This window comes from Syngnathus typhle, linkage group LG7 (assembly GCF_033458585.1).
Source record: "Syngnathus typhle isolate RoL2023-S1 ecotype Sweden linkage group LG7, RoL_Styp_1.0, whole genome shotgun sequence".
Lineage (NCBI taxonomy): Eukaryota > Metazoa > Chordata > Actinopteri > Syngnathiformes > Syngnathidae > Syngnathus > Syngnathus typhle.
In genome coordinates this window covers 18,400,129-18,425,274 of record NC_083744.1, presented here as the reverse complement: position 1 = coordinate 18,425,274, position 25,146 = coordinate 18,400,129, and the positions used below count along the sequence as shown (strand labels likewise).

At 55.9% G+C, this 25,146-nt stretch overlaps 5 protein-coding genes across 7 annotated transcripts; 2 read left to right on the top strand and 3 right to left on the bottom strand.

Moving 5' to 3' along the window:
* Positions 1–25: 25 nt before the first annotated feature.
* Positions 26–5,076, bottom strand: hyal4 (hyaluronidase 4). Of its 2 annotated transcripts, XM_061283951.1 has the most exons (6): positions 5,017–5,076; positions 4,827–4,918; positions 2,852–3,406; positions 2,364–2,771; positions 2,048–2,137; positions 26–1,124 (listed from the first exon to the last, which is right to left on the bottom strand). In XM_061283951.1, the coding sequence occupies exons 3-6, from the start codon at positions 3,380–3,382 to the stop codon at positions 597–599; spliced, it is 1,557 nt and encodes a 518-aa protein (XP_061139935.1). In that variant the 5' UTR covers positions 3,383–3,406; positions 4,827–4,918; positions 5,017–5,076; the 3' UTR covers positions 26–596. The 2 variants fall into 2 exon arrangements, with proteins under 2 accessions (XP_061139935.1, XP_061139936.1); XM_061283952.1 differs by lacking the exon at positions 2,048–2,137.
* Positions 5,077–6,221: 1,145 nt separating this feature from the next.
* On the bottom strand, positions 6,222–8,030 carry hyal6 (hyaluronoglucosaminidase 6). The gene is made up of 3 exons (XM_061283955.1): positions 7,098–8,030; positions 6,726–6,815; positions 6,222–6,647 (listed from the first exon to the last, which is right to left on the bottom strand). Exons 1-3 carry the CDS (start codon positions 8,028–8,030, stop codon positions 6,222–6,224), a joined length of 1,449 nt encoding a protein of 482 aa, XP_061139939.1.
* A 2,808-nt stretch (positions 8,031–10,838) lies between these two features.
* On the bottom strand, positions 10,839–14,746 carry iqub (IQ motif and ubiquitin domain containing). The gene is made up of 11 exons (XM_061282662.1): positions 13,536–14,746; positions 13,243–13,431; positions 13,009–13,199; positions 12,756–12,911; positions 12,424–12,634; positions 12,176–12,351; positions 11,944–12,114; positions 11,689–11,865; positions 11,373–11,621; positions 11,103–11,288; positions 10,839–11,008 (listed from the first exon to the last, which is right to left on the bottom strand). The coding sequence occupies exons 1-11, from the start codon at positions 14,200–14,202 to the stop codon at positions 10,841–10,843; spliced, it is 2,541 nt and encodes an 846-aa protein (XP_061138646.1). The 5' UTR covers positions 14,203–14,746; the 3' UTR covers positions 10,839–10,840.
* A 634-nt stretch (positions 14,747–15,380) lies between these two features.
* Positions 15,381–19,898, top strand: wasla (WASP like actin nucleation promoting factor a). Of its 2 annotated transcripts, XM_061284088.1 has the most exons (11): positions 15,381–15,549; positions 15,954–16,088; positions 16,163–16,249; positions 16,509–16,605; positions 16,865–16,888; positions 17,577–17,760; positions 18,045–18,087; positions 18,277–18,430; positions 18,533–19,092; positions 19,152–19,254; positions 19,335–19,898. In XM_061284088.1, the coding sequence occupies exons 1-11, from the start codon at positions 15,445–15,447 to the stop codon at positions 19,394–19,396; spliced, it is 1,554 nt and encodes a 517-aa protein (XP_061140072.1). In that variant the 5' UTR covers positions 15,381–15,444; the 3' UTR covers positions 19,397–19,898. The 2 variants fall into 2 exon arrangements, with proteins under 2 accessions (XP_061140072.1, XP_061140073.1); XM_061284089.1 differs by lacking the exon at positions 16,865–16,888.
* A 1,319-nt stretch (positions 19,899–21,217) lies between these two features.
* Positions 21,218–24,685, top strand: slc13a1 (solute carrier family 13 member 1). Its single transcript, XM_061283528.1, has 14 exons — positions 21,218–21,680; positions 21,813–21,941; positions 22,025–22,319; positions 22,400–22,433; positions 22,510–22,570; positions 22,639–22,781; positions 22,857–22,976; positions 23,056–23,154; positions 23,209–23,310; positions 23,378–23,469; positions 23,534–23,628; positions 23,857–24,018; positions 24,108–24,245; positions 24,315–24,685. Exons 1-14 carry the CDS (start codon positions 21,588–21,590, stop codon positions 24,447–24,449), a joined length of 1,698 nt encoding a protein of 565 aa, XP_061139512.1. The 5' UTR covers positions 21,218–21,587; the 3' UTR covers positions 24,450–24,685.
* Positions 24,686–25,146: the final 461 nt, after the last annotated feature.

Below are 25,146 nucleotides of genomic sequence, written 5' to 3'. Positions count from 1 at the left end.
TTTCACCTTCAATGACGAGCAAAAGTGCAATTGGAAACGTGCTTTATTGGCACTGCCTTTACATTCGTGTGCTGCACGTTTCACTTTACAATCCAAAAAGAAAAAGATTAAAAAAAAAAAAAAAAAAAAAGAGTCATTGTTGCAGTCGAGTGAGATGAAAACAACAACAACAACAAACAAGTGCTACATGCAGCAAAACACTTGGCACATTCCGGACGGGGACCAAACACAGCGTGGATTCTTTGATTTCCATTGTTCGTAGGCCTTGGCTGAGGTATCTGGACAAGTTCTCACACACGTACACGCTTGTCCAACTTCTGAAGAGGAGGGAGGAAGTGAAGAACCGCAAACAAAAACACAGAGTCATGACTTGAACTTTCAGCAATTCAGTTGAGGGAGGAAAACCACGAATGAAATTAGCGTCGGTGTCTAAAGTTGGACCTTCTTTCAACCTGCGCTTATTATCAAAAAAACAAAAGGCCCTTCTTTTTGATGAAGGTGGAGGAGGCTACAAATTGGACAACCATTTCAAGTATTACTGCATGGCCTTGACCTTTGCTTTTTGCCTTCAAGTCATTACATTCTTAGGAGCTGCGCTAGCTGTAGCACGCTAGCAGCCAGCACGCTAACAGACATTCCAATGTCTCGAGCGTTCCTCGGAAGTTCAGCAGGAGCATCAAAAGCGTGAGGAGACCGGCGGCCAGGCCCGCGGCGGGCGACGCCCCGCTGCGGCCCTGGTCCGCCTGCTCGTCCTCCCACTCGCTCCTCCGCCGCTCGTCGTCGCCGAGGTCGCGGCCGGCGTCATCCTCCGGCACCTCGTTGGCGCTACGGCAGCGCTCCCCGAGGTGGCCCTCGTAGCAATGGCAGCGGAAGTGCTCGGCCAGCGTTTGGAGGGCCCGCGGCGAGTGGCGCCCGCCGACGACGAAGCTGCCGTCCGAGCCGGGGCGGATGCTGTAGCTGTCGGCGTCCAGGTGGAGGTAGTGGCGTGCGCCGGGGTTGCGGCGGACGCAGCGCCCGTTGTTCTGGCACAGGAAGTGGCTGCAGGACTCGGCCGCCCGCGTCACGTTGGTGATGTACTGGCCCAGCCGGTGGTTCAGGAACCAGCGCACCTTACTGCAGTTGTGCTACAGCAGGAGAAAAAGAAAAAAAAACAGACAGTTGGATGGATGGATGGATGGATGGATGGATGGATGGATGGATGGATGGATGGATGGATGGATGGATGGATAGACCACCCAGAAGTCATCACGCAACTTTCAAGCGGCACATTTGGAGGTGTTTTGTGTGATCATCATTTTTGCCACAGCACATTAACATGATGTTTTTCCTGGAGCCAAAACAGTTAGTTGAAAGGGCAGAAGAAGAAAGAAAGTCAGTCGATGCGACTCAAAGCATTGTTGTTGTTGCAGTGCCACAACGTGAGTGCCAAAACAATTCCGGACGCTGCAGGAAGAGACGCCGTCCGTCCGTCCGTAACAAAGACAAACGGCGACCGAAAAGCTCGTTTTGAAGCCTGGAATCTTCTTGAATCATCTTGAATCTTCCCAAGACAAAAGTGTCCACTAGATGGCAGCATGGCTTTCAAGACGCAGACATTTTGAAATGTGTCTTTTCACACCAAGCTATGAAGATGAATGGTGGCCTCTTGATTTATTTCTCTTTGAATAAAGGCATTGTTTCCTGTTAAATGCGTCGCATTTGTTCTCAGCGTTGAAAAGAGGAACCTTATTTAGCTTCCATATGTCGTCCATGTTGTTAAGGGAGGCAGTTAATTGACGCACTCGCGTGAGGACAACTTACTGCTTGGCCCCTGATTCCTTTACAGCTCAATATAGTGCTATTTGCTTCATTTAGTCGTTGTTTTGCAAACTAAGTGAGTTTGGGTTGGAACAGGACTTGTATTAGCTGGAAAATAAGACAAACGCCATCACTTTTTGGACAATTGCAATTTAGCCCAGGTGTCAAGTTCATTTCGACTTGAGCTTTTTCCATGACATGGCTAATCATGGGATGGTCACATGGGAGCCTTTTGCAATGTGCTGCTCACCCGCGACGTGGTCAGGTTGAGGTCGCCCCAAATGACAAAGCCGGCGGCCCCCAGCGCTGCGCTCTCGCCGATGGTGTGGACCAGATCCTTCTGCGCAGAGGACACGCCAAGGGTGAGTGAGTGAGTGAGTGAGGCAGTGAGTGAGGCAGTGAGTGAGGCAGTGAGTGAGGCAGTGAGTGAGGCAGTGAGTGAGGCAGTGAGAGAGTGAGAGCCGCCTGGCCTGGAACCGGTTAGCAAGAACCGACACATTGACCCCTGATTTGACATCCAGTGACTTAGCACGATGGGCTTACTTAACGCGAAAATGGCCCATTACCGTGGTGAGAAAGGTGAGCGGCTCGTCACGGTATCCCAGCCGCAGGTAGACGTAGACGGGCAGCTCGTGGTCGCGGGAGGTGAGCGAGGCCACGCGCAGCGCCTCGCGCACGCGGTGGCGGGCAAAGCGCAGGCTGCCGGCGCTGCCGCCGTGCGCCTTGCGGATGGCCACGGACGGGAAGAGCGCCGTGCTGCTGTTCCACAGCCAGCGCAGCTCGTCGTTGCGCAGGCGCTCGGGCGCCGGGCACAGGCCCGTGTAGCCGTCCTCGTGCAGGTTGTAGTTGTGGCAGTCCGGGTAGAGGTAGAAGCCCCACAGGCCGTCGGGGCGCATGCGCGTGCCCAGCTGCAGCGTGCGCTGCATGAATTCCTGGGCGCTCTTCTCGAAGCGCCGCTGCGCCAGCTCCTCCACCTCAAAGGCAGCAAAATGGCCTTTGAGCGGACGGACGGACGGACGGACGGACGGACGGAAGAGTCGGCGACGGCCCTCACCTGCGCCGCCGTCACGTTGAGGTAGGCCTTGGCGGTCAGCTCCCGCGACTGCCGCCGGTACACGTCCTTCTTGTGCCAGTTGCGGCTCCACTGGGGGCGCCAGAACTCCCAGTCGATGACGGCCAGGCCGCGGAAGTCTCGGGCGGGGATGAAGTGCTGGATGTCCCGGTAGGCCTTGAGCAGGTGCACGTCCAGGCTGCCGTTCTGCGGGACGCCGCCGTGCAGCGCCTCGCCCTGCGCCGTGTAGCGCGGGTAGTAGCCCAGCCGGTTGGCGTAGAAGATGGTCACGTTCTGGCCCGTCCAGTCGGCGCGGGGGCTGCCGCGGATGTGGAACAGGCCGTCCAGCTCCATGCTGACGTTGTACTTGATGGCGCACATGTCCAGCGGCGCGTTCCAGGCCGCCACAAAGGGCCGCCGGCCCACCAGGGGAGGCCGGGCGGGCTTCTGGGCCGCCGACCCGCCGTGCGGCAGCAGGAGAAGCAGCCGGACGGTCAGGGCGAGCCGAAGCCCCGTGGGCGTCCCGCCGGCCATCAGGCGGGGGGGCCGGCCTTCACCCTGACGAGAGCGGGACAAATATTCAAATATGTTGCCGCCGCCGCCGCATCAAGACAAAACTATTGGGACAATGACTGGCGGCTCCCGAATATTTGGCCAAGGGGCTCCATCCATCAGTTTCTGGTCAGGTCACGGAGGTCACGTGACCCGCAAGGCCCCCGTCGCGTCAAAAGAGGAGACGAAGCATGGAGGACAAGCGCTACCTCCGTCCCTCCCTCCCTCCCTCTCGCCCAGAGTTTTCTTGCGGTTTGCCGCCGTCGGGCTCTCCCACGACTCCCGCCAGAGGACTCGGGTCCTCCTTTCGTGGGCCCCAACTGGAGGCGTGTCATCAAGAAAAGAGAAAAAGAGCTCACGGCGGGAGCGCGGCCCCTCCTCGGTGGGACTTTCCAACATTGAATCTTTGCTTTGGAAGCCCCCTCTTTGCCCCCAAAGCATTTTGGGTCAAGGCAGAACATGCTCGCTGTCCCCAAGGCGTCAAGTCGGGCACCCGTGGGGCTCCCTGTGACACGCTGCTCCATGCCGCCGCCGCGGCGGAAGTCAACAAAGATAGCGTATCGACTGTTGCTCGCTACTGAAAGACAAACAACGGTGGAGGAATGCACGCTCAAGGCCGCCGGCGTTGACGCGGGGCGCCTTTGCTCCTGGCCTTGCCCACGCAGCCAATTGAAAGAAACGACATCTACAACAGGAAGCGGCAAAGCAGCTTCCATCTCACAGTGGCGGAGTTGGAAAGGTCTCCGAAGAGAAAGAAGCACGCTCGCTCGCTCGCTCGCTCGCTCGCTCCCCCTCTCTTCGCACGGCCGCCTGGAAGTGATTAGCCAGCGTTTGTTGAGGCCTGCGGTTCTTGCGGCTTCTGCTCGCGGGACGGATCCGCAGTCTGATTGTCTCCGCTGGAAAATGTTATGAATTTCACACGCACGCCAGCACCTTTCGATCGCAAAGATTCCAAAGCCAATCATGGACAAGAATATGCACAAAAACAGAGTCGGTAGAATGAGCAAAATAGGGCATTTGATGAAGAGGCAAAATCTTGGATTCTTTTCTTTTTGCATATTTTGTGGCTGGACAAGTAACGGCTGGCTTCTTTTTTTGTCAAAAGGTTTTGAGGTCTTGACGCCTCCTAGAGGACTTTTGAAAAAGCGCCTCTCCCACCTCACCTGCGTCGCCACTTTAACGACGAGCTCGGCCTCCGCCGAGCCGTCTCCGCTCACGGCCTTGGCCGCAATTGCGTAAACATCTCCATGCCCCTCCAAAGTGCCACTTTGGAAAGACAGAAGGAGGCGAGCCAACATTCCTGGCTTGAACATTCCAGCGTGACAGGCGCCGGCTGGATGGCTCCCAAAAGAAGTGGCGCAAAAACAAAGCGGCGGCGGCGGCGGCGGCGGCGGCGGCGGCGGCGGCGGCGGCGGCGGCGGCTCACCTGTCGATGAGACGGCGCGCTTGCTTGCTCTTGCTCATGTCTGCCCCAAACTCATTGCCCCAATCCATCCATCCATCCATCCATGTGCTCCTCTGTGTGGGAGACAAAAGCACCGCGCCGGTCTTTATAGCGCCACGAGGAGGAGGAGGAGGAGGAGAAGGAAAAGGAAGGCGGGAGAGCCTTGCCTTACCATGGCCATGACGTTGAAGGAGAAGGCGAGAGACATCCTTTCAATCCCCTGGCATGAGTCTCCAAACAGGAACGTGAATTGGTTGTCGTTGACACTGCCACCAACGGGAGGCAGTGCACTTTCTTTCGTTTTTTTATTCTTCTTGCGCAATCGGATTTTACTCTCCATTTATAGCCGTGACATTTCGAGGGGAAAAAAAATCCTGACCTTCTACCTTCATTCATCAGTGTGATCAAATATATGTATGGAATCAGCGCACCCCAAAGTACATGTGGAAAAGTTGACTTGAATCCACAAAACGGTTGAGCCGTTGGGTTCCAGATGGAACAGCAGTCGCCGTGGTTTGGGTTGAGCCAGGCGAGAAGCCCTTTTCATACAAAACGGAGGCCGGGACGGCGGCCATGTTGTTCTTCTGGCTGAAACAGTCCCGGCCGGGATTTATGTTCATGCCTGATCATCCCTGGTGACTCACTTCTACTATTATATGCAACTGAGCGCTTTCTTGTGCTTCCAAGCCTTTCTTTTCTTTCTTTTTTAAAAGTGTGTGTGTTGCAGGCATACCGGCGACAAGATGGCCAACATCAGAATGAACACAGCGTGGACTTTGGCTCGCACCTGACTTGACCTTTTGTTTTGGATTCTTCTCGCATTTGCCTTTGGGCCTTGAGATACAAGTTAAGCACTTGCAAATTGTCTTTGGCCCTTGAAATGAATGACTTCTGCCCCCCAAATGTTTTTTTATTGAGGAACAAATTCACTAAAAACATACAGTCACGGCGTCATCCAGTCGAATGAAAGCTTCATTTCGATTGGCCGTTGTGCTGCTATGCCTGTCTTGGCCACCCGGGGGCGCTATCATAGTCAGTGCCGCTTATTGAGACATCCTGTTTGCAGCACGAATGAGTCGGTCTTCAGCGATGCCAACAATTGTGAGTTTAGCTCGATTGTCTGTCTACGTGTGCTGCTGCACTGATTGCATTCAGTCCTTTGCACAAGCACTTGCCCCAGCAACTTCAATTCCAACCTACTTTGCTAGCTAGCTGTGACGTCACATTTGCTTTCCCCTCCTCATCAACGGCACGCGAGAAAATTTGGGACTTTCCGCAGCGGCGTAAAGCCAGCCGACAGGAAGCGGCTGGATGGAGCGCGCGTTTAGACAAAGAGACACTTGACGAGAAGACAGATGCCCCGGATGGAGTGCGCGTTTAGACAAAGAGACACTTGACGAGAAGACAGATGCCCAGAAGCGTCACCGTGCACAGGCAGGAGATGTGGCGGCGGAGGAGCGAGAAGAGGTCCCCCGGCGGGCGGGCTACCCGGGGAACCTCGCAGTGGACCCCCGTCCAGCCCTGGTAGCACTGGCAGCTGAACTTGTGCTTCATGTCCAGGACGTCCCGGCGGTGGAGGCGGCCAGCCACGTGGAAGCGGGGGCCCGCTGCCGCCGCCCGCCGGCGGACGCTGAAGGATCGCGGGTTGAGGTGCAGGTAGGCGCCCGAGTCCAGGCTCTTGCGCACGCAGCGGCCGTTCTTCTTGCACAGCGCTTTGCTGCACAGCTTGGCGGCCGACGTCACGTTGACCACGTAGTGGCCCAGCGCGCCGTCGATGTACGTCTTGACCGTCACGCAGTTCCTCTGACCAAAAAAGATGGGATGGTTTGTTTCGGTACCAGTGAAAACATGGCTCTGGTGCCCGTCCCGCACGGTGGTCACCTGCGATCTGGCGTACTCGGACGAACCCCAGAGGACGACCCCGGACGCGCCCAGGGCGGCGCTTTCGCCGATGGTGTGCACCAGGTCGCTCTGGGCGAGACGCAGAAAAGAAGTGAGCCGGGCCGAGAGCGAGAAGCCGGGTCGCAGCGAGAAGCCGGGTCGCAGCGAGAAGCCGGGTCGCAGCGAGAAGCCGGGTCGCAGCGAGAAGCCGGGTCGCAGCGAGAAGCCGGGTCGCAGCGAGAAGCCGGGTCGCAGCGAGAAGCCGGGTCGCAGCGAGAAGCCGGGTCGCAGCGAGAAGCCGGGGCGCAGCGAGAAGCCGGGTCGCAGCGAGAAGCCGGGTCGCAGCGAGAAGCCGGGGCGCGGGCGGCTTACCTCTGACAGCACGGCAAAGGTGTAGGCGTAGAAGGGTCTGGAGTAGACAAAGACGGGCAAGGTGAGGTCAGGGCGCGCGATGGAGGCGATCCTCATGGCCTCCTTGACCCGGTAGTGGACGAACTTGACGGCGTCGGGCGAGGACTTGAGCTCGTAGTCCAGGTAGATGGACGGGTACAAGGCGCTGCTCTCCTTCCACAGCCACATCAGGTGGTCGTTGCGCACGTGCTCCACGTTGGGGCACTCGCCCGTGTAGCGCCGCATGGGCGGGGGCCGCTGCTTGTAGCCGTAGTTGTAGCAGTCGGGGAAGAGGTAGAAGCCCCACAAGCCGTGCGGGCGCCGAGCCTCGGCCAAGGCCAGCGTCCCGTTCATGAAGGCCCGCCCGGCCCTCTCGAAGCTCTCCTTGGCCTCCTTCTCCACTTTGCTCTCGGGCCAGTCGGGGTGGAGCCGCCGGATCTGCTCCTTGGACTTGTTGCGGTAGATGTCCTTGGCGCCCCAGTTGCGCACCCACTGGGGTCTCCAGTTCTCCCAGTCGATCACGCCCAGCCCTCGGAAGTCCTTGTGAGGGATCAGCTTGTCGATGTCGCCGCGGGCTTTGCTCAGATGTTTGGAGAGGCTCTGGTTCTGCGGGAGCCCGCCGTTGACGGCCAGCCCGCCGTTGGAGTAGTAGGGGTAGTAGCCCAGGTGGCTGTGGTAGAAGATGGTCACGTTGGGCCCGCTCAGGGTCTCGTTGACGTTGGCCACGATGTCGAAGACCCTCAGGTCCAGGTCCACCCGGAAGCGCAGGCGGCACGGCTCGGTGGGAGCGTTCCACACCACCACGAAGGGCCGGTGAGGGATGAGCGGCGCCCGGGCCGGCCTCTGCCCGTCCCCCCGGGCGCCCCAGCTCGCCCAGCAGCCCAGCGCCAGGACCCACAGCCCCGTCCACGCCATGTGCCCCCGACGCCGGCCGTGCGGCAATTAGCGGGCGGGCCGGAGGCGCCGCGGCTCCGACGGGCGCATTACGGGCTTGGTTGAGCGCGCACAATGGGATGGGATGGGATGGTTTAGGGGACACTGTGAGCGTGCCAAAGAATGCGCCCCACTTAGGCTGCGGCATGAGTGAAGCTCGCCCCGCCCGGGATGAAAAAGAACCTTTTTCATGGACTCCTAAATATTCAAACAAGAGACTCGGGCGGCGTACACCGAAGCTCGTGAGCTCCCGTGCGAGACTTGCTCGCGTGGGAGGCCCCGACGAGGCCAGACGTGCCGGCGAATCCCACTTGATTGAATGATTGCAGAGCTGGCAAAGGCAACGTGAGGATTACTCACAGCGTTCCGTCATGTTGAGCAAAACCTCAAGAGGAGGAGGAGGAGGTTTTGCTGGGCCCTGTGCGGCGAGTCCCGCCGACCGACCGACGGAGCGACCGCCAGCCCGCCCGCCCGCCCGCCCGCCCGCAAAAACCCAAGTGCAAGACACGCCAGGGCAGACCACAAGAGAGTTGCAATGAAGCCACCCTGAGTTCACGTCGCGCTCCCTGCCACCAAAGGTGAATTGGCAAGATTTGAATGGTCTCCTCAAAGACATTTGGGGCTGACTTTGTGAGGCTGATATGAGCCTCCTGACCAGCAGGTAGCGTCGCTCCAAATGGGAAAACTCGCTGGTAGTTTTCTCGCTAAAAAGCAACTTTGCTTTGGGAAAACGGGGATCGGTGACTTAGAGATATTTTCAATCAGTATGCCGATAATTCTTGGCAAAAAATAGAAGAAGTTTTCTTGTTTTTTTAACAGAAAAAATGAATTTCTTTCAAAAGTGGATTTGGAAATCTATTATGAGCTTACTGCTTGGGAAAGTCGAGGCACTCGTAGCTGTATCTCGAGGCGCCACGGTATGTCTACATTGACCAGCAGCAACTGTTTTTTTTGGAGTGAGCGAATTAGGGCCACCCACCCCGACCCGACCCGATCCGGAGCGGCAGATGCCCAATGCACTTCCCGCCACCGATCCGTCAATGTGGAACACATCAAATATTCTTTTGGTGGAAAATCAGAAACGGCTACTAAATGTCAACAAAAGACTTGAGGATTAGAAAGGAGGAGCATTGGGGAGTTCGTGGAATCCAAAAGGCACAAGTCTTTTTGTTGCTTTGTTGTTTTAATGCCTTGAGTGAGTGAGGATTGTTCAAAGTGTAACGAGCACAGTGATGTGGATTATGGATGGCGTGCTTTTCAGTCAGCGTGCGGGTTTTTTTTGGTAATGATTTTTATTAACGGCGCCTCTTAAACGGAACAAGCTGTGTTATACATTTGGCAGCCTTGGAAATGTGCTGACTCAGACTTTCCTTGTGCGCTTGGATACGAGACGGACGCCAACGGTGCATGGCAAAACAACGTTATCGCGTCATCGCGCCGTTAGCATGCGTGACGTGAGCAGCGTTCGCAGCAGACCCGACGTTTTAGTTTGAAAAAAAAAAAAAAAGAAAACTGGGCAGAATTCTCTATGAGAGCATCAAATGCTTTTCCAAGGGAATCGACATCGTGCCATCTCTGCTTTTTACTTTCCGTTGCACAAACACAAGATGAGAGGAGGTGATGAGTTCATGCAAAATTATGAGCGGACAATATTCAAATACCTTGAATCTATCTATCTATTAGGGGTGTAACGATTCATCGATACACATCGATGAATCGATATAATGCTCTACGATTTATTGGCATCGATGCTAAACGTAAACATCGATTTACATCGCAGTGTTTGACCTCGGACATTAGACGCGACTTTATTTTAAAATCCAGTTCATTGTTGCTCGCTTCCTCTTTCCGGGAGCAGTGCGCGTGGCGTTGTTGTGTTGTGAGCAGAGCAGGCACGTGAAAGGGGAGTCGACAACTAGTACGCGGCTCCTGGGCTGGTGCTATGGCTAGTGTCCAAAAAGACGAGGAAATTTGCTCCCCTTTAGGCTTCAAGTCATTCGTTTGGAAGCACTTTGGATTCCAAAGAAAAGATGGCTCAACGGACAAGACACGTGCAGTTTGTAAATCCTGCCATGCGGTGATCAAATATTCAGGGAGCACAAATCTCGCCGCGCATTTAAAGAAAAAACACGACATCAAAGTTCAGTGTTAAAATAAGCACTTTGTATACTACAATACTCTTGTAATTTCCTAAATAAAGAGTTTGCAGTACCTTGTTGATTTTGCGTATGAATTGTTATAAATCAGGATATTGTTCTATATTTTTTATTAAAAAAATATATATATATATCGATCGTAGAGCACTATATCACGATATATTGTGAATGAATCGCAGCAGGCTTTAAGATATCGGCAAATATCGTATCGTAGTTCTTTGTATCGATATGATATCGTATCGTGACAAAACCCGCGATTTACACCCCTACTATCTATCTATCTATCTATCTATCTATCTATCTATCTATCTATCTATCTATCTATCTATCTATCTATCTATCTATCTATCTATCTATCTATCTATATCTATATATATGCAAGTAGTCTCTCCATGTGAGCAAGCTTGTTTCTGAAATGAAATACTACCAGTCGGGTGTCCCTCGAGAATATAAACCAAAATGCTGTGGCATACGTCTGACCTGTCCATAATTCATAAGTGGATTCCATTTCGGTCATCTTGGGAAAATGACGCCCCATCATTTGCTTGTAAAATGAGTTGGCGCTGTCACGCGGCGCCCCCTGCTGGCGAGAAGGCTGCACGGCAGTGGCGAAGGCGGAAAAGCAGCGGCGCTTTTTCACTTCCCGCCCTTCCCGAGGGCTCCGCGCTTCTGGGTGGCGCCAGCGGCGGCAGCGGCGGCGGCAGCTTTGGCCGACTGGGCGACCATGGTGGGGATCTGGTTGTAGTGGCGGCGCGCCAACAGGTGTTTGTGCTCCACGCTGCGGACCACGGGCACGTCGTACACCTGCAGGAGAGTCTTCAAGTTCAACTATTGCTCCCAGGAGGGAGAGTGTGCGAGCTGCAGCGCAGGGTAGCGCAGCGCAGCGCGTGCGTCGGACCTTGTGCAAGTCCTCCACCAGGAGGTGAGCGTCCGTCTCGTCTTTGCAGAGCAGGACGCAGTTCCAGGGGCTCCAGTCCTTCCGGCGGTCCCAGCGGACCAGGACCAAGCTGTACAGGTCGCCGCAGCCGCTCAGGGCCGAGCGGGACCCCCAGATGACCTCCACCAGGTACTGCATGTCCTCCACCTGAAGGTCCGCACAAGCCAGCCTTAAACACTTGACTCGTTTGGGCTACAGAATCAATCCAAAAGTTGTTCTTGCTTTGGCCACCTGCAGGATGAAAGGGATGATGTTGTCCTTGTCGAGCAGAAGCTCGCCGTCCCTCAGCCGCTTCAGCATGTACTTGTAGCAGGAGAAGTCGTCGCGGCTGCCGGCGATGTTCCTGAGCCGGGTGCAGTCCAGGCAGCGGCGGCTCAGGTGGGAGCGGGCGCAGGAGCGGAAGTGGGCCGAGCCCAGGTGGCGCTGGCAGCCGTGGCACAGGAACACGTCGTTCTTCAGCTGCGCCGTGCTCTGCGGCACCTGCGCGACAGCGAGGACGTCAAGCGCTGTCGGGCCGGGTCGGGCTCTTACGTTGTCGGGCTCTTACTTTGAGGTGCTTGGCCACCTCCGGGTTGAAACCCGGCGTGCGGATGAACTGCAGGAAGTACGTGCACAGCCTCTTGCGCAGGCCTTCCAGGTTGGCCTCCTTCACCTGCCGCCTCATCAGGTCCTCTTCCCTGCCGATCAGCTCCGCAATGTCTCGGGTCAGCGGGCACGGGTGCTCCTGCGCCCGCGTGGCAAACGTCAGCCGTTGTTGGGATTTTCTCCCGGTGGCCAGTGGGTGGCCAGTGGGTGGCTTTACCTCCACAGTTTGCTTGAGGCAGAGGAGGATGTCCAGACGCTGCTTCGGGCTGACGGGCGACATGGCCACGCAGTCGTAGAGGTCGCCCAGTTGGCGGGCTCGGATGGTGTCGGGCGTGTCCATCTCGATCAGGCGGCCGTCGGCCGCCCGCCACCGGTGCGCCGGCGACGACTGCAGCCAATGGAGTTACTTTTGCGGACTGCTGCAATTGTTTTTGAGTTTGCATGCCGACCTTGTCCAGGAACTTCCTGACGGCTTTGTTGTAGTTGTTGCTCCTGATGGCGATGCCGTGGCGTCCGATGGTGGCGATGTACTGCGTCTCCTGCTCCAGGAGCGAGCGCAGGGCGGCTTTCCTCTCGGCCCCCCGCAGCGTGGCGTTGATCTGACGCTCCTTGTCGCTCCGCCACTCTGAGCGCGGGCGGCACAGACGCGAGCGACCTGACCACCTGCTGGTTATATAAGGCGCAGAGGTGGACCTACTCTCCAGCGCCTTGTAGAGCAAGTTGAGGTCCTCCCTCTTGCGCGGTTGCATCCAGCGGCTGTGGCTGTCTTGAAGCTGCTCGGCCCGCTCCTCGTGCCTCCTGCGCTCCTGGAGGTCCAGCCAGGCCAGACGGCGCTCGCGCTCCCGCCGCAGCCGCTCCACCGCCCGGCAGCTCAGCCAGCGCCGGGTGTGCGCTTGCAGACGGATCACCTGCCGGGCGGCGAGGTGGGGGGGGGGGGGGGGGGCACGCCACAGGTGGCCGTCATCCGCAACAGCTCAATAGCTTTTTTTTTTTGGGTGCCATTTCCTTCCTCAGAGTGTTGTTACTCACAGCTTTGAGCCGGGTGTGGTGATACTCGTCGGCGGTGATGTAGTGGCCCGGGCTGAGCAGCCTGTCCTTCATGTTGGAGATGTAGCAGCCCACCTTGGTCATCTGCGTGGTGACGCTGGAGTCGCACTGCTGCGCCTGCAGCACCTGCTCGGCCGTCTGCGGCGCAGAGCCTCCGTGAGCGGCCTTTCCGGAGACGGACAGGCGGGCGGGCGCCTCCCGTCCCGTCCCGTCCCGTCCCGGGCCGCTCCCTTACCTGCGCGTCTCGGCTGACCACGTCCACGCCTCGGCCGGGCCGGGCCCTGCGCGGGGTCTGGGAGGCGGCGTGGTGGTACTCTGTGCCGGTCAGCTTGTGCCTGTAGCCGCCCAACAAGGCCTTCTGCGGGGCGGGGGGAGGCCCGCCGCCGCCGCCGCCGCCCCCCGACACCTCGGTCGGCGCGCTGTCGTCTGGGACGGGACACGCGAGGAGGAAGGACCTTCAACCGCGTGCCGACTTCCCAATTGAGCAGGCGCAAGGTTCTCTTACCGGTTATCAGGCTCACGTTGATGACGTCGGGATTGTCGTCCTGCTCCGAATGGGCATGGGCGCCCCGCGGCTCTAACGACGACGCGGCGGTCCCCGCAGCGACGGCACCGTGCGGCTCGGAACTGGGAGATTCCGAGAGGCGCCGCTCTTGCCCTGAAATGCAAGCGCACAGGTTTGTCGTCAGTCACGCGCCCGCCCGCCGCCGAACCTTTGCCAAGTCCCCGTGATGCCTTGAACTGCTGCCGTGTCCTCCTCACCTCCATCTGAGGTCTTTACTCCTGCAGAAGTCTCAGCCGCCTGATCCTCTTCCATACGTGGTTCTGCTTGGTCCTCAGAGGAGAAAATCTCCTCCTCATTCCCTGGTTCTCCTTGGTCCGCTAAGGTTTTGACTTGCGACGAGGGCTCATTCCCTTGTTCCACTTGGCTCCGTGGTTCCCTTTGGTCCTCAGATGTGCTTGCTCCTGGCAAGGTTTCGCTCTCGATCCCTGGTTGTCCTGGGTCATCCTCCGGTAAGGTCCCCTTTGCTCGTTCTTCCTCATTCACTGGTTCTCCTTGCTCCTCAGTGGCGCTTACTCTTGGTAAGGACTCCTCCTCCTCATTGACTGGTTCTTCTTGGTCGTCAGAGGTGATCACCCCTGTTATGGGTTCCTCCTTGACTGGTTCTCCTTGGTCCTCATAGGTGCTTACCCCTGGTAAGGGCTCCTCCTCATTGACTGGTTCTCCTTGCGCCTCAAAGGTGCTTACTCCTGGCAAGGACTCCTCCTCCTCCTCCTGGTTTGCCGGTTGTCCTTGGTCCTCTGACTCTTGCAATGCTTCATTCTTACGCTCCTCGCCTGCTTGTCCCTGGTTCTCCTCGCCTTGTGGTTCACCTGTGTTCTCTTCTGATTCTGGAGGAATGATTGTGTCCACCTCCTCGTCTGACATTTTCTTTGAACTTTTGCAGTCAGTCACGACTTAGCGAACAGTGGCATTCAACAGCACGCGACGCGATGCGACGCGATGCGACGTTTGCGTTTACACGTTGCCATAGTAATCAGGTGGCAAGACTCCCGCCCCCTCTTCGCAACAAAACGTGACGTAGTTTGTGTGACGAATTAGGAAAGCCAATCCGAAATGGGAGCCAATCCATTTTCAATGAATCAAATGCAATGTATGATTTAAAAGGAGGTGGGTGATAGTTCATGGTCGCTCCAGAAACAATGCGAAGAATAAAAATGACACCTTTGACTATTCGCCGCCCTCCAATTGGTTTCATTTGACGTCTAAGCCTGCTTTCCCTTCACGCTTTGATCCGCTTTAACGCCGCGCACCACCCTATCGGCGAGAAAAAGGACATATTATCTTCCTTGTGATACTGCCGGTTGAATTGGTTAAATTCGATGAAGGGTTGTTAACAATACGTCATTAATATTTGAGCACTTTGGGGCTTTTTATTTGCACCGAAGCGTCGGCCATCTGGCCTGTGCGCGTGACGTCACCGCGGGCGGGCGGTCGTGCGGCAGCCCCACCTCTCCTGTTTTGCCTCCGCAGAGAGAGCTCCTGTCTCGGACAAAACTACTTTTGTGTGAAAACGAATAAAAACAATGCGTCAAATAAAGCCTATTTAATTGTTACAACGTATGATTATGAAAGTAATATGTAATTATCGCATGTAGTTTTGATGATTTACGAGTTATTTGAGTCCACCCTTTGCTCTTAAACCTCGAGACACATTTCTAAGGCATCGTAGAAGTCCCCTCTGCTCATTCGCCCAAGTGGTACGCCCCATGTAGTTGCCATGTTGGACGGCAGAATCGCCGCTGCGGATGCTTCACTTTTAACGATGGAACTTTTGCTTGACGTCGTCTGAAGACGCCGACCTGGGCCGCCAGTTTCCCTTGTCGCACACCAAAGAGAAGAATTTGGTGGTTTTTGCGAAGGCAGCGGAGCTCAAGAAGACACGCCCGGGCCTTGGCCGCCCTCCAAAGTCAGCCAAGCCTGGCCGCAAATCGGGGGCGATGATCCGGCTGATGGAGGCCACCGCGTCCGCAGCCTGCGTGGACGTCGTGTGAACCCATTTGCTTTGGGCTTTCTTTCTTTTTGGCTGGCTGGCTGGCTGGCTGGCTAGCTCGGGCTTTGTCGCACTGTCTTTGATTCGTGGTGCCCGCACTAACTAACAAGAGTGCCATGAACAGTCACCCGCTGCCTCGCCGGGTCCCCAACGTGGGCTCGCTGCTGCTGACCCCGCAGGAGAACGACTGTCTGTTCGGCTACCTGGGCAGGAAATGCGCGGTGAGTTTGGGCTGCGGCGGCCACGGCAAACATCCACTTGGAATCTGCCGCATCACGTCTGAGGAGCTCCATCCATCCATCTAACGTGGATGAAATCGAGCGAACCCATTGGCGGCTCTGCATTGACGAATTCACCCTCACTCAGTCAAGTCTGCCTTGATTTCCATCCACCACACATGTCCATTTTTCCGTGCGAGTGCTTAAGCTTGTCCTCCTCCTAACTTCTTGGAGTGAAATTCTTGTGTGACAAGTTGCGATGGAGTTCCTAGTCTTGATCTTCTACTCAAAAGCTGCACCATCCACTTCAAGATGAATGCTCTGGTGTAGTTGAACTATTGTAAAGCTGACGGCGGCGCAAGATTCCATGTGACGTTAAGCCGTCCCTCCCGTGCGTCTTTGTGCAGACACTGTGCTCGGCGGTGGTTCAGGTGTACGCCGCCGATCGCTCGTGCGGCTGGCTGAAGAAATGTTGCGGCGTGGCGTGTCTGGTCAAGGACAATCCGCAGCGCTCCTACTTCATCCGTGTCTTGGACATCAAGGTGAGACCAACTGCCGGGGAGGGAGGGAGGGAGGGAGGGAGAAAGATGACTGGTGATGTTGTGTTGTCCTACAGGAGGGGAGGACCATGTTTGAGCAGGAGCTCTACCACAACTTCGCCATCAGCTGTGCCAGGTCCTATTTCATCTCCTTTGTGGGGGATGTGAGTACGAGTCCTCTCAAAGTCAATCGTAGCAATCATGTTAGCGCTAAATTATGGGAGGCCCAAAAAAAGCTGGGCCCATTGAAATGCATTGGGAGGAAAGGAAAGTTGGAGCCGAAAATAACATTCCATATGTGGCAAAGTAGGGGAAGTAAAACAACAAACTAGAAAAGGCCCATTTCCAAAAAACGACACTGACATTTCCTTCCTTCCTTCCTTCCTTCCTTCGTGTGTGTGTGTGTGTGTGTGGGCACATCAGAGCAACCAGGTGGGTTTGAACTTCGCCAGCGAAGAAGAAGCCAAACGCTTCCGAGTGTCCGTCAACGAGCTGCTCAACCGAAGACAACGCAAGACGGGCAAGTAGCTGCGCCCGACGACTATCTTCTTGCCGCTCACTTCCCGTGTCGCTAAGATAGTGGTGGCCATCTTGCTTCTTTTCTTTTAACGACCACAAGTGAGGAAGGATAAGCACTTTGGAGAATGAATGAATGAATGAATGAATGACTTTCTTTCTCCCTCATCTTCCTCCTCCTCCTCATCTGTCACCTTGTTGTTTTTCTTTCCTTTCCCGCCTGGCTCCATTGGTAATTGTGTTGATTTGCTTTTGTTTTGCAGAGAAAAACGGTGTGTCTAAAAATGGTACGTTCCACTTTTTTTTTTTTTTGGCAGCCATTTTTCACTTCCAGGCAACGTCCCCTAAATTGATCCAAGTACTTTTTTTTTCCTTGTTAGCGGGCCGCGAGGAATCAGACATTAGCGCTTAGCTTGAAAATGTGGCTCGTGATTCCGTCTTTTCGTCAGGTTAATCCGCAATGCGGCGGGACGTGGCTCCATCTGTTGCTAACCTGCTAACCCGCTAACCGGCTGTTGCTGCGGCTAATCCGCAAGCTGCCACTTTGTGAACGGCGAGCCAAATACAACTTGTTGACAAACAAAGCACACGGCGGCGGAGACAAAATGAACCTTTTCATTCATTCATTCATTCATTCGTTCATTCGTTTGTTTGTTTGTTCGTTCGTTCGTTCAAATGGATTTTCAAAGCCATTCATCTTGACTGGCAGGTCCGCAAAGACAAATGGTGCACTTTGGTTTGGGCTCTTTGGTAAAAAATGTGGTCAGTTTGTCAAGCCGGGAGAAGATCAAAGATGGTCAGATTTGGCGCAAGTGGCTGGCGCCGGTGAAGGGATTTGGATCGAGATTATTTGATGCGGATTAAGGATGCCGCTGAGCTCGATTTTGGAGATTACCAGCAATCGGAGGACGGAAGGAAGCTTGGAAAACACGGCGGCTGGATTTTCGCCTTGGTCACGCGTGTCTTCCTCCGTAGGTCCCACGCTGCACATGGCCACGGTGGACATCAAGAACCCGGAGATCAACAACGTGCGGCTGCTCAACTCCCTGGGCTCGCAGTACCACGTGGTCAACGTGCTGGCTCAGCGCAGGGACAAGAAGAACAAAATCAAGAAGAAGAAGCTGACCAAGGCCGACATCGGCACGCCTAGCAACTTCCAGTCAGTGCGCCTTCCTTCCTTCCTTCCTTCCTTCCTTCCTTCCTTCCTTCCTTCCTCCCTTCCTCCCTTCCTTCCTTCCTCCCTTCCTTCCTTCCTTCCTTCCTTCCTTCCTTCCTTCCTTCCTTCCTTCCTTCCTTCCTTCCTTCCTACTTGCCGCTCGCATTTATATTGCAAATGCAGTTCACCATGTAGCATGCTAACTAGCATTTGCCACACTTGGCAAGCAGCCGTGCTAGAACGTCTTCACTCGACTCTGTTTGCGTTTGTCCCATCTTGTCTTCCAGGCACATTGGGCACGTGGGCTGGGATCCAAACACGGGCTTTGATGTGAGTAGCACGCACGCACACACACATGCGCGTGCTACAACACAATAAAAACGTTGTGTATTGCGGTGGCCGCACTATGACATCACTCAACAATAGGTTGTTGTTGTCGTCGCACACGTAAACATCCCTCAAAAACCTTGTGACTTGTTAGTCACACGGACGACAACTTTCTATTTGCCTCCTTTTCAGCTCAACAATTTGGACCCCGAGTTGAAGAACCTCTTTGACATGTGCGGTATCTCCGAGGCTCAGCTGAAGGACAGAGAAACCTCCAAGGTCATCTACGACTTCATCGAGAAGAAAGGAGGCGTGGAGGCTGTCAAGAACGAGCTCCGTAGGCAGGGTGAGTGAGTGACTGAGTGACTGAGTGACTGAGTGACGACTTTGGGGGAGATCCTCATTGAAAGCTGGCTTACTCTTATTTGTTGTCATCTCCCTGGTGCAGCGCCGCCGCCTCCGCCGCCCTCTCGGGGTGGCCCTCCTCCTCCCCCCCCACCCCCGCACAGCTCTGGGGCGCCTCCGCCCCCGTCCAGAGGAGGTCGAGGGGCTCCGCCTCCCCCGCCCCCTTCCCGCGCCCCCTCCTCTGCCCCTCCGCCCCCACCGCCGACCAGGCCGGGAACTTTGGGAGCCCCTCCCCCTCCTCCCACCAGGGGAGGCCTCCCCCACCACCCGCCTCCCTCGAACTCTTCCCCGCAAGGGGCGCCGCCACCCCCTCCTCCCCCGCCGGCCCAGCCATCTTTGGCGGGTAGGGTCTCCTCGGCCCCACCCGCCCCGCCGCCACCGCCGCCCCCTCCGCCGGGCCCGCCGGAGCCAGATGACGTACGGGGCAACCCGGCTCGTTCTCCGCTCCCCGTCGGGAAGTCGGCGCTTCTGGAGCAGATTCGAGGCGGCGCCCAGCTGAAGAAGGTGGAGCAGAACCACAGAGAGCCGCCGCCCGGCAGCAGCGGAAGCGGCGGGCGGGACGCGCTGCTGGACCAGATACGCCAGGGCATCCAGCTCAAGACGGTACGATGCGTGCGTGATGACGTCATCGCCGAACGCCGCTAACAACTCGGTTTCCGCAGGTGTCGGATCATCAGGAGTCCGGTCCGCCGGCGCCCGCCGCGGGCATCGTGGGCGCCCTCATGGAAGTCATGCAAAAGAGGAGCAAAGCCATCCACTCGTCAGGTACCATGCCCGGCTGACCGGCCGGCGCCGAAAAGTCCGCAACATTTCCTGACGAAAATCAATGCGTTTGTTGCTTTCAGACGACGAGGATGACGATGACGAGGATGAAGACTTTGAGGAAGATGACGAGTGGGACGACTGAATTCCCCCGTTTTTCCTGCAGCAGACTCCAATGGTAGACATTTTTGCGAGTATTTATATGGACTGGTTTACATTTTAAATTATTGTCTTGCCGTGTGAGCGGTCGGCATCGTTGGGCAGCCATCTTGAGAATGCACATTTCAGCGGGCGGGGTGTCTCGTTTTCTCCCGTTTCCCTCCTAAGTTGTTTTCCTTTGCCGAGACCAAAATGCTACTGTTAAGCTACTTTTTCCTCCATTCTTATGACTGACTGGGGCAGCGTTGATTTGCACAAGCGTCGTCTTTGTCTGATGACATTTCATTCCTGAGCTCGGCCCACCGGCGAAGAAACTTTGCAACGACGGCGGCGCGGACGGGCGGTGACGTCGCGCACTTATGCAACGCAAATAACCATGAACCAAAATGTAGACGAGCTTTTAACGCTTTGGTTTTTAACCAGGGCAGACTGTGTGTGTGTGTGTGTGTGTGTGTGTGGAGAGATCCCAAATTGTATACTTCAATAAATAAATGTTGCTATTTGCAGAGGAGTGTGCCGCACGTCTCCTGCTTCGGGAGGCACGCGTTTCTTATTTTTGCACTTGCAGCAGATGGCCAAAGGGGCAGTAGCGAGTACTCCCTGTGACCTTCTCATGACCCCAGGTGGAGGTGATCAAGGTGGGAAGGCCTCACGTGGCTTTTCTGCTTTTTACCACTCAGTCACTCGGTCCAATTATGTGGCTATAAAAATATTAGCTTCGAAATGTGGGCCCTTGATTGACGCAGTCCCGATTGGGAGCTACTGCCAGTTTCTGTTGTATTTCAGTCTAATGGGCTCTGGATGGCGCCAAATGCTAAGGCGCCTGACTCAGTGACGTCACTGGAAGGGTTCAAATGTACTACTTTAGCGCCACTTGGAGTAGAAATGAGGTAAGTACGGGAAGAAAAGGAAGCCAGAGCAGATCATTAAACGAATAGCAACATTCATGTCATGATTAAATTGACAATGACATAAACACACACGCACAATTTGTACACACATGTTGCACAGCAGAATGCGGCAGAAACGATCAAGGTCATTTTCTGCCACGTACGCATTTTCCACTAAGCACTCATGAAAGTTAACGAGCCTGTGTTAGGATTCATTGCACGCGCGCACACACATACACAGAGCTTCCATCTGACCTTTGACCTTTGCGATGGCAGCCTGACTTACTTTAAAAGTTGCCCTCGTGACCACACAAGTTAAACGTTGAGCACAATAAAGATGATAGAAGTTTGTCGTAATTCACAAGCTGATTAATCTTTTGACCAAAATTTTCACGCTTGCTCTCCCCCCAGGAGGGGCTCGTGTTCGCCGTACAAGATGAAGCTTCGTAGGCGAGGCGGGAAAACCTCCGAGTTCATAATCTCGCCGTTGTTCAGGCGCTTGAGGGTCAAACGTTCCCCTGATCAGCAGTCGGCACAAATGAGACAGCGAGCGAGGGCTACCTACGCACAAACATCAATGTGTGTGTGTGCGCCATCAGGTATTTGACAGGATGAAGGACGCCGTTGATGTCTCTATGGTTGACGCGTCCTCCGTTACGGAGCAGCAGGATGAGCACGTCCACGTGGCCCGCCCGGGCCGCCTGGTGCACCGCCGGCCGTCCTATTCTCGCCGCACACTTGCTCCACCCAAGCGCCGTGAGACACCAGCGCACTCGCCATCTCGTACGAGGACGCGCGCACGGCTGCCCAGCCACGCCAACGGCAAAACATTTGACAAATATCAGCAAAAGGTCCATTTTGTTCATAAAAAAAGTTCCTATTTCAAATGCTGTTTCTTTTGAGAAAGCTTGAAAAAAAGAATTGTAGAAAATATAGAAATAGTTATTTATACTTTGTCTTGGCACCGCGGCATCCTGACCCGCCGGGCCTCTTTGGGGGTCCCGCTCTATTTTTGACACATTTTGATTAGACGCGATGGCCAAATTGTTGGTTGGCGCAAGACCGACTTGACGGAGAGCAAACACCGACGTTGACTTGAAGAAATGTAAAGAGATTTTTGTTCAAAGGTCACTGGCTCCAGAGGTGGCAACTGTTTAACTGGAAGATAAGCGGCGGGCGGGCGGTCGGGCGGGGAAGACCGTCAAAGCGCCGATGACTGGAGCGGCCTGACGCCTCGGCGGCAAAACCTCATTCTCTTCTCCTGACGAAGACAAAGCCAAGCGCAGGATGTGGAGCAAGTTGCGCAACTATCGGCGTTTGCTCTTCATCGTGGTGACGCCGCCACTGCTGCTTCCTCTTCCTCTCCTTGTCGCCACCAAGGTAAGCAATGGCTCGCTCGCTCGGCATGGTCAACCTTGTGCTCGCCGTCCACGTTGGCCCATTTCCCAATGCGGTTGTCACTTTGCCGTCCGGTGGCCACAAGCGGCAATTGCTTGCCTCTTGTTTTTTCAGGAGTCGCGCTGCGCCTTCGTTCTTCTTCTGATGGCCGTCTTCTGGACCACCGAAGTCATCCCGCTGCCCATCACCGCCTTGTTTCCCGCCGTCCTCTTTCCAGCGTTTGGCATCATGACGTCATCGCAGGTCACCCTCCCGCTCTCGCCGGCGCCGGTTCGAAAAAAGCGCCGAGGAAATAGCAGCTGCGTGTCTGTCTGTCGCTCGCTCAGGTGGCCACGGCGTACTTCAGGGACTTCCATTTGCTGTTGGTGGGCGTGGTGTGCCTGTCCACCGCCATTCAGAAGTGGGGGCTCCACCGCAGGACGGCCCTCCGTCTGGTGGGCGCCGTGGGCGTGGAGCCGGCCCGCCTGACGCTGGGCTTCATGTCGGCCTGCGCCTTCCTCTCCATGTGGGTGCACAACACGTCGGCCGTTACCATGGTGATGCCCATCGCCGAGGCCGTCCTCCGTCGGATCCGGGGGGCGCACGAGCCGGGACGCAAAGACTGTCACCCGCGACCGGACGGTAAGCGACGGCGCCCCTTTGTGGCTGGGAAGATTTGCCTGCTGCACGTTTATGTGTGTGTGTGTGTGTGTCACATGCAGAAGTCCATGTTGAGGAGGAGAACAAAGCTGCGAGGTATTGTTGACGTGTTTCTTCTTTCTTGCCATGCACGCATATCCAGAAGAACAAAATGTTCCTTTCTTTGTCCCAGGGATGAGCAGAAACTGCCAGAACGAGCTCCATCATCATCATCATCATCAGAGGCAAGTTGGGTGCTCTTCAGGACGGCTTTCATGGTTGACTTTTCCCAAAAATGCTGATTTTCGATGATGGTCGGCAGGTGGCGGATGCGACGGCGCTCCCCGGCGACCTGCTGGTGGGCAAGGCCATGTGCATCGGCGTGGCCTACGCCTCCAACATCGGCGGCATCGCTACCTTGCCGGGAACGTCGCCCAACCTCATCTTCTCCGAGTATCTGCAGCAGTGAGTTGTCGACGTGGCACACGCGGCCACGGGTTCGGCTCCAAAATGTGCTTCTCTTTCACGGCCGTCCCGGAGGATTTACCCCGAATGCGAGCGCCTCAACTTTGGTACTTGGATGGCCTTGTGTTTGCCCATCAGCCTGCTGGTGCTGCTGCTCACGTGGGCGTGGCTCTGCTGGCTCTTCATCGGCCTCGAGTGAGTGGTAGGGCGGGCCGGCGGGTTGGGCGGTCGGGCTTAGCGTGAGCCGTAACAACTGACCTGTCGTCCGTCGTAGCGTTAGGTCGCTACGGCCGTGCCGAGGAGAGCGCTCCGAGAGGGAACAAGCCACCAGGAAAGTCATCCGAGACCAGTACAGAGCGCTCGGACCCATCAGGTGAGCATCGATCACCTTGGGTGTCCGGATGGCGCGGTCTGACACGTGGCTCAGCGCTCAGGAGGTCTTCACGCTGGTGGTCTTCTCGCTGATGGTCTCCTTGTGGCTGACGCGATCGCCGGGCTTCGTGCCGGGCTGGGCCGCCGCCTTCCCCGGGTGAGTCGCCGGTTGGCGCCGAGGCGCTTTACGCGGCTGACGGCGGCTCGTCTGGGCCTCCTCGCAGTCACGCCGAGCACGTGAGCGACGCCACCGTGGCTCTGGTCCTGGGACTTCTCTTCTTCCTGGTGCCCGCCCACGGACCCAGCCGCCCATACGGTGAGCGCGCGCGCATGTGTGTGAACGGGAGCCGAGCGTGGAGTTGACGCTGGCTGTCCACCAGAGAGCATGATCTCCTGGGAGGAGTTCCAGGCCTCCATGCCGTGGCAAGTGTGTCTTTTGGTGGGAGGAGGCTTCGCCCTGGCCGAAGGTACAAAGGTGTGTCTTTTTCCGTCTACCTGTTGTTGTGCGCGCCGTGTACTTCCTGTGGTGGCAGGCAGGAAGCAAACGAAAGCAGTCCGACTCGTTTGAGGGCCGTTAAGACTCATTTGCATATTCGTGAGGGGAACGCCGACGCTAAAAGATGCAGTTCATTACATCTGCTAATGATGCCGTGAAATGAGATCTCTCTCGGGGGGACCTAATGAGGTGCGTGTTTGTGCGTAGGAGTCGGGTTTGTCCCAGTGGATTTCGGATCTTCTGTCCCCTCTGGGCGATCTCCCGCCACTGGCTACCATGACGGTGACTTGCATCATTGTCACCACGGTCACCGAACTGGCCAGCAACGCCACCACCATCAGCATCTTCCTGCCCATCCTCTCGCCGCTGGTGGGCACACAATTGTTTGGAATCCACCTTGGGGATATTGGGGCAAAGAAAACCACAACAACCTTTGCCTTGCCCGAATTCCCGTGCAGGCGGAAGGCATCGGCATCAACCCCTTGTCCCTGCTGATCCCGGCCACGCTGTGCACGTCCTTCTCCTTCCTGCTGCCGGCCTCCAATCCCCCCAACGCCGTGGTTTACGCCTACGGACACTTTAGCGTGGCGGACATGGTGAGCAGCGCGACAAACCTTTTTCATGCCGCTTTGCTTCCGGGGCCCAACCTGTGTGCGTCTCCGCAGGTGAAGGCGGGGCTGGGCGCCAACGTCATCGGCCTCTTGGCAGTGGTGTTGGCCGTCAGCACCTGGGGCGTGCCTTTGTTCTCTCTGGATACGTATCCCCATTGGGCGCCGCAGTTGAACGCCACCGCGCCGTGACGCACGCTGACAGCTAGGTGCTAACACGTGTGATTTGAGTTTTTAACTCATCCTTTTTAGTATAGTAAAGACGGGGAAAAACAAGAGTTGGAGAAATTGTCCAACGTACAGTGGACGCAGCTCACTTGTCCCCATAAGGTCCAGATGTTTTCTTCTTTTTTGGTAACATTACAATTGTCACACAGCACGGGTCCAATATTTCTCTCATTTCAACCGAATAAATGTGTTGAAATGATTTTCAAAGTGACCTTCCGAAATGCTTTGGGGGTGTATTTCAGGAAGGTATTTCTGTTCACCTGCTAACTGTGATGGAGAGGGTTTGACTGTATGCAAGCGTCTTGGGAATGACCTGGAGGCTCCTGTGAAGGTTTCTTTCCAAACAATGCGTCATTATCCGCGCGCGTCCCAAAGCGCCGCCAAGATAAGCAGCGCGCGCGCCCGCTGTCCTGAAATGCAGTTGTGTGCATAGCTGCTCTATAAATGTCAGCTGAGAGGTCTGTGCACACTCGGCAAACACTGCCGCTCGCCGCCCCAAACGGAGCCGAGCCGCCAAAATGACTTGCAACACCATCACCATCGTCTCCATTTTGACAAAATGTGACTTTTTGTGGCGGTGGCGGCGCTCGAACGTTTGTTTTCAGGCGAGTGCCTTGACTCGCTCAGAGTGAAGCCTCTTCGCGTCTCTCGTCGCATCTAT

Excerpts from the sequence above, each read along its gene's own strand:
- hyal4 (XM_061283951.1), bottom strand. The coding sequence starts at position 3,382 with ATGGCCGGCGGGACGCCCACGGGGCTTCGGCTCGCCCTGACCGTCCGG. Across the intron at positions 2,138-2,363 it reads CGCTCACCTTTCTCACCACG|AAGGATCTGGTCCACACCAT; the intron begins GTAATGGGCCAT and ends TCCTCTGCGCAG. Across the intron at positions 1,125-2,047 it reads TCAACCTGACCACGTCGCGG|CACAACTGCAGTAAGGTGCG; the intron begins GTGAGCAGCACA and ends CTCCTGCTGTAG.
- hyal6 (XM_061283955.1), bottom strand. The coding sequence starts at position 8,030 with ATGGCGTGGACGGGGCTGTGGGTCCTGGCGCTGGGCTGCTGGGCGAGC. Across the intron at positions 6,816-7,097 it reads CCTTTGCCGTGCTGTCAGAG|AGCGACCTGGTGCACACCAT; the intron begins GTAAGCCGCCCG and ends CGTCTCGCCCAG. Across the intron at positions 6,648-6,725 it reads CCGAGTACGCCAGATCGCAG|AGGAACTGCGTGACGGTCAA; the intron begins GTGACCACCGTG and ends TTTTTTGGTCAG.
- iqub (XM_061282662.1), bottom strand. The coding sequence starts at position 14,202 with ATGTCAGACGAGGAGGTGGACACAATCATTCCTCCAGAATCAGAAGAG. Across the intron at positions 13,432-13,535 it reads AGTAAAGACCTCAGATGGAG|GGCAAGAGCGGCGCCTCTCG; the intron begins GTGAGGAGGACA and ends CTTGCATTTCAG. Across the intron at positions 12,352-12,423 it reads GCTCTACAAGGCGCTGGAGA|AGTGGCGGAGCGACAAGGAG; the intron begins GTAGGTCCACCT and ends GCCCGCGCTCAG.
- wasla (XM_061284088.1), top strand. The coding sequence starts at position 15,445 with ATGAACAGTCACCCGCTGCCTCGCCGGGTCCCCAACGTGGGCTCGCTG. Across the intron at positions 17,761-18,044 it reads GGCACGCCTAGCAACTTCCA|GCACATTGGGCACGTGGGCT; the intron begins GTCAGTGCGCCT and ends CTTGTCTTCCAG. Across the intron at positions 18,431-18,532 it reads GAACGAGCTCCGTAGGCAGG|CGCCGCCGCCTCCGCCGCCC; the intron begins GTGAGTGAGTGA and ends TCCCTGGTGCAG.
- slc13a1 (XM_061283528.1), top strand. The coding sequence starts at position 21,588 with ATGTGGAGCAAGTTGCGCAACTATCGGCGTTTGCTCTTCATCGTGGTG. Across the intron at positions 22,320-22,399 it reads CTGTCACCCGCGACCGGACG|AAGTCCATGTTGAGGAGGAG; the intron begins GTAAGCGACGGC and ends TGTCACATGCAG. Across the intron at positions 23,470-23,533 it reads CGGACCCAGCCGCCCATACG|AGAGCATGATCTCCTGGGAG; the intron begins GTGAGCGCGCGC and ends GCTGTCCACCAG.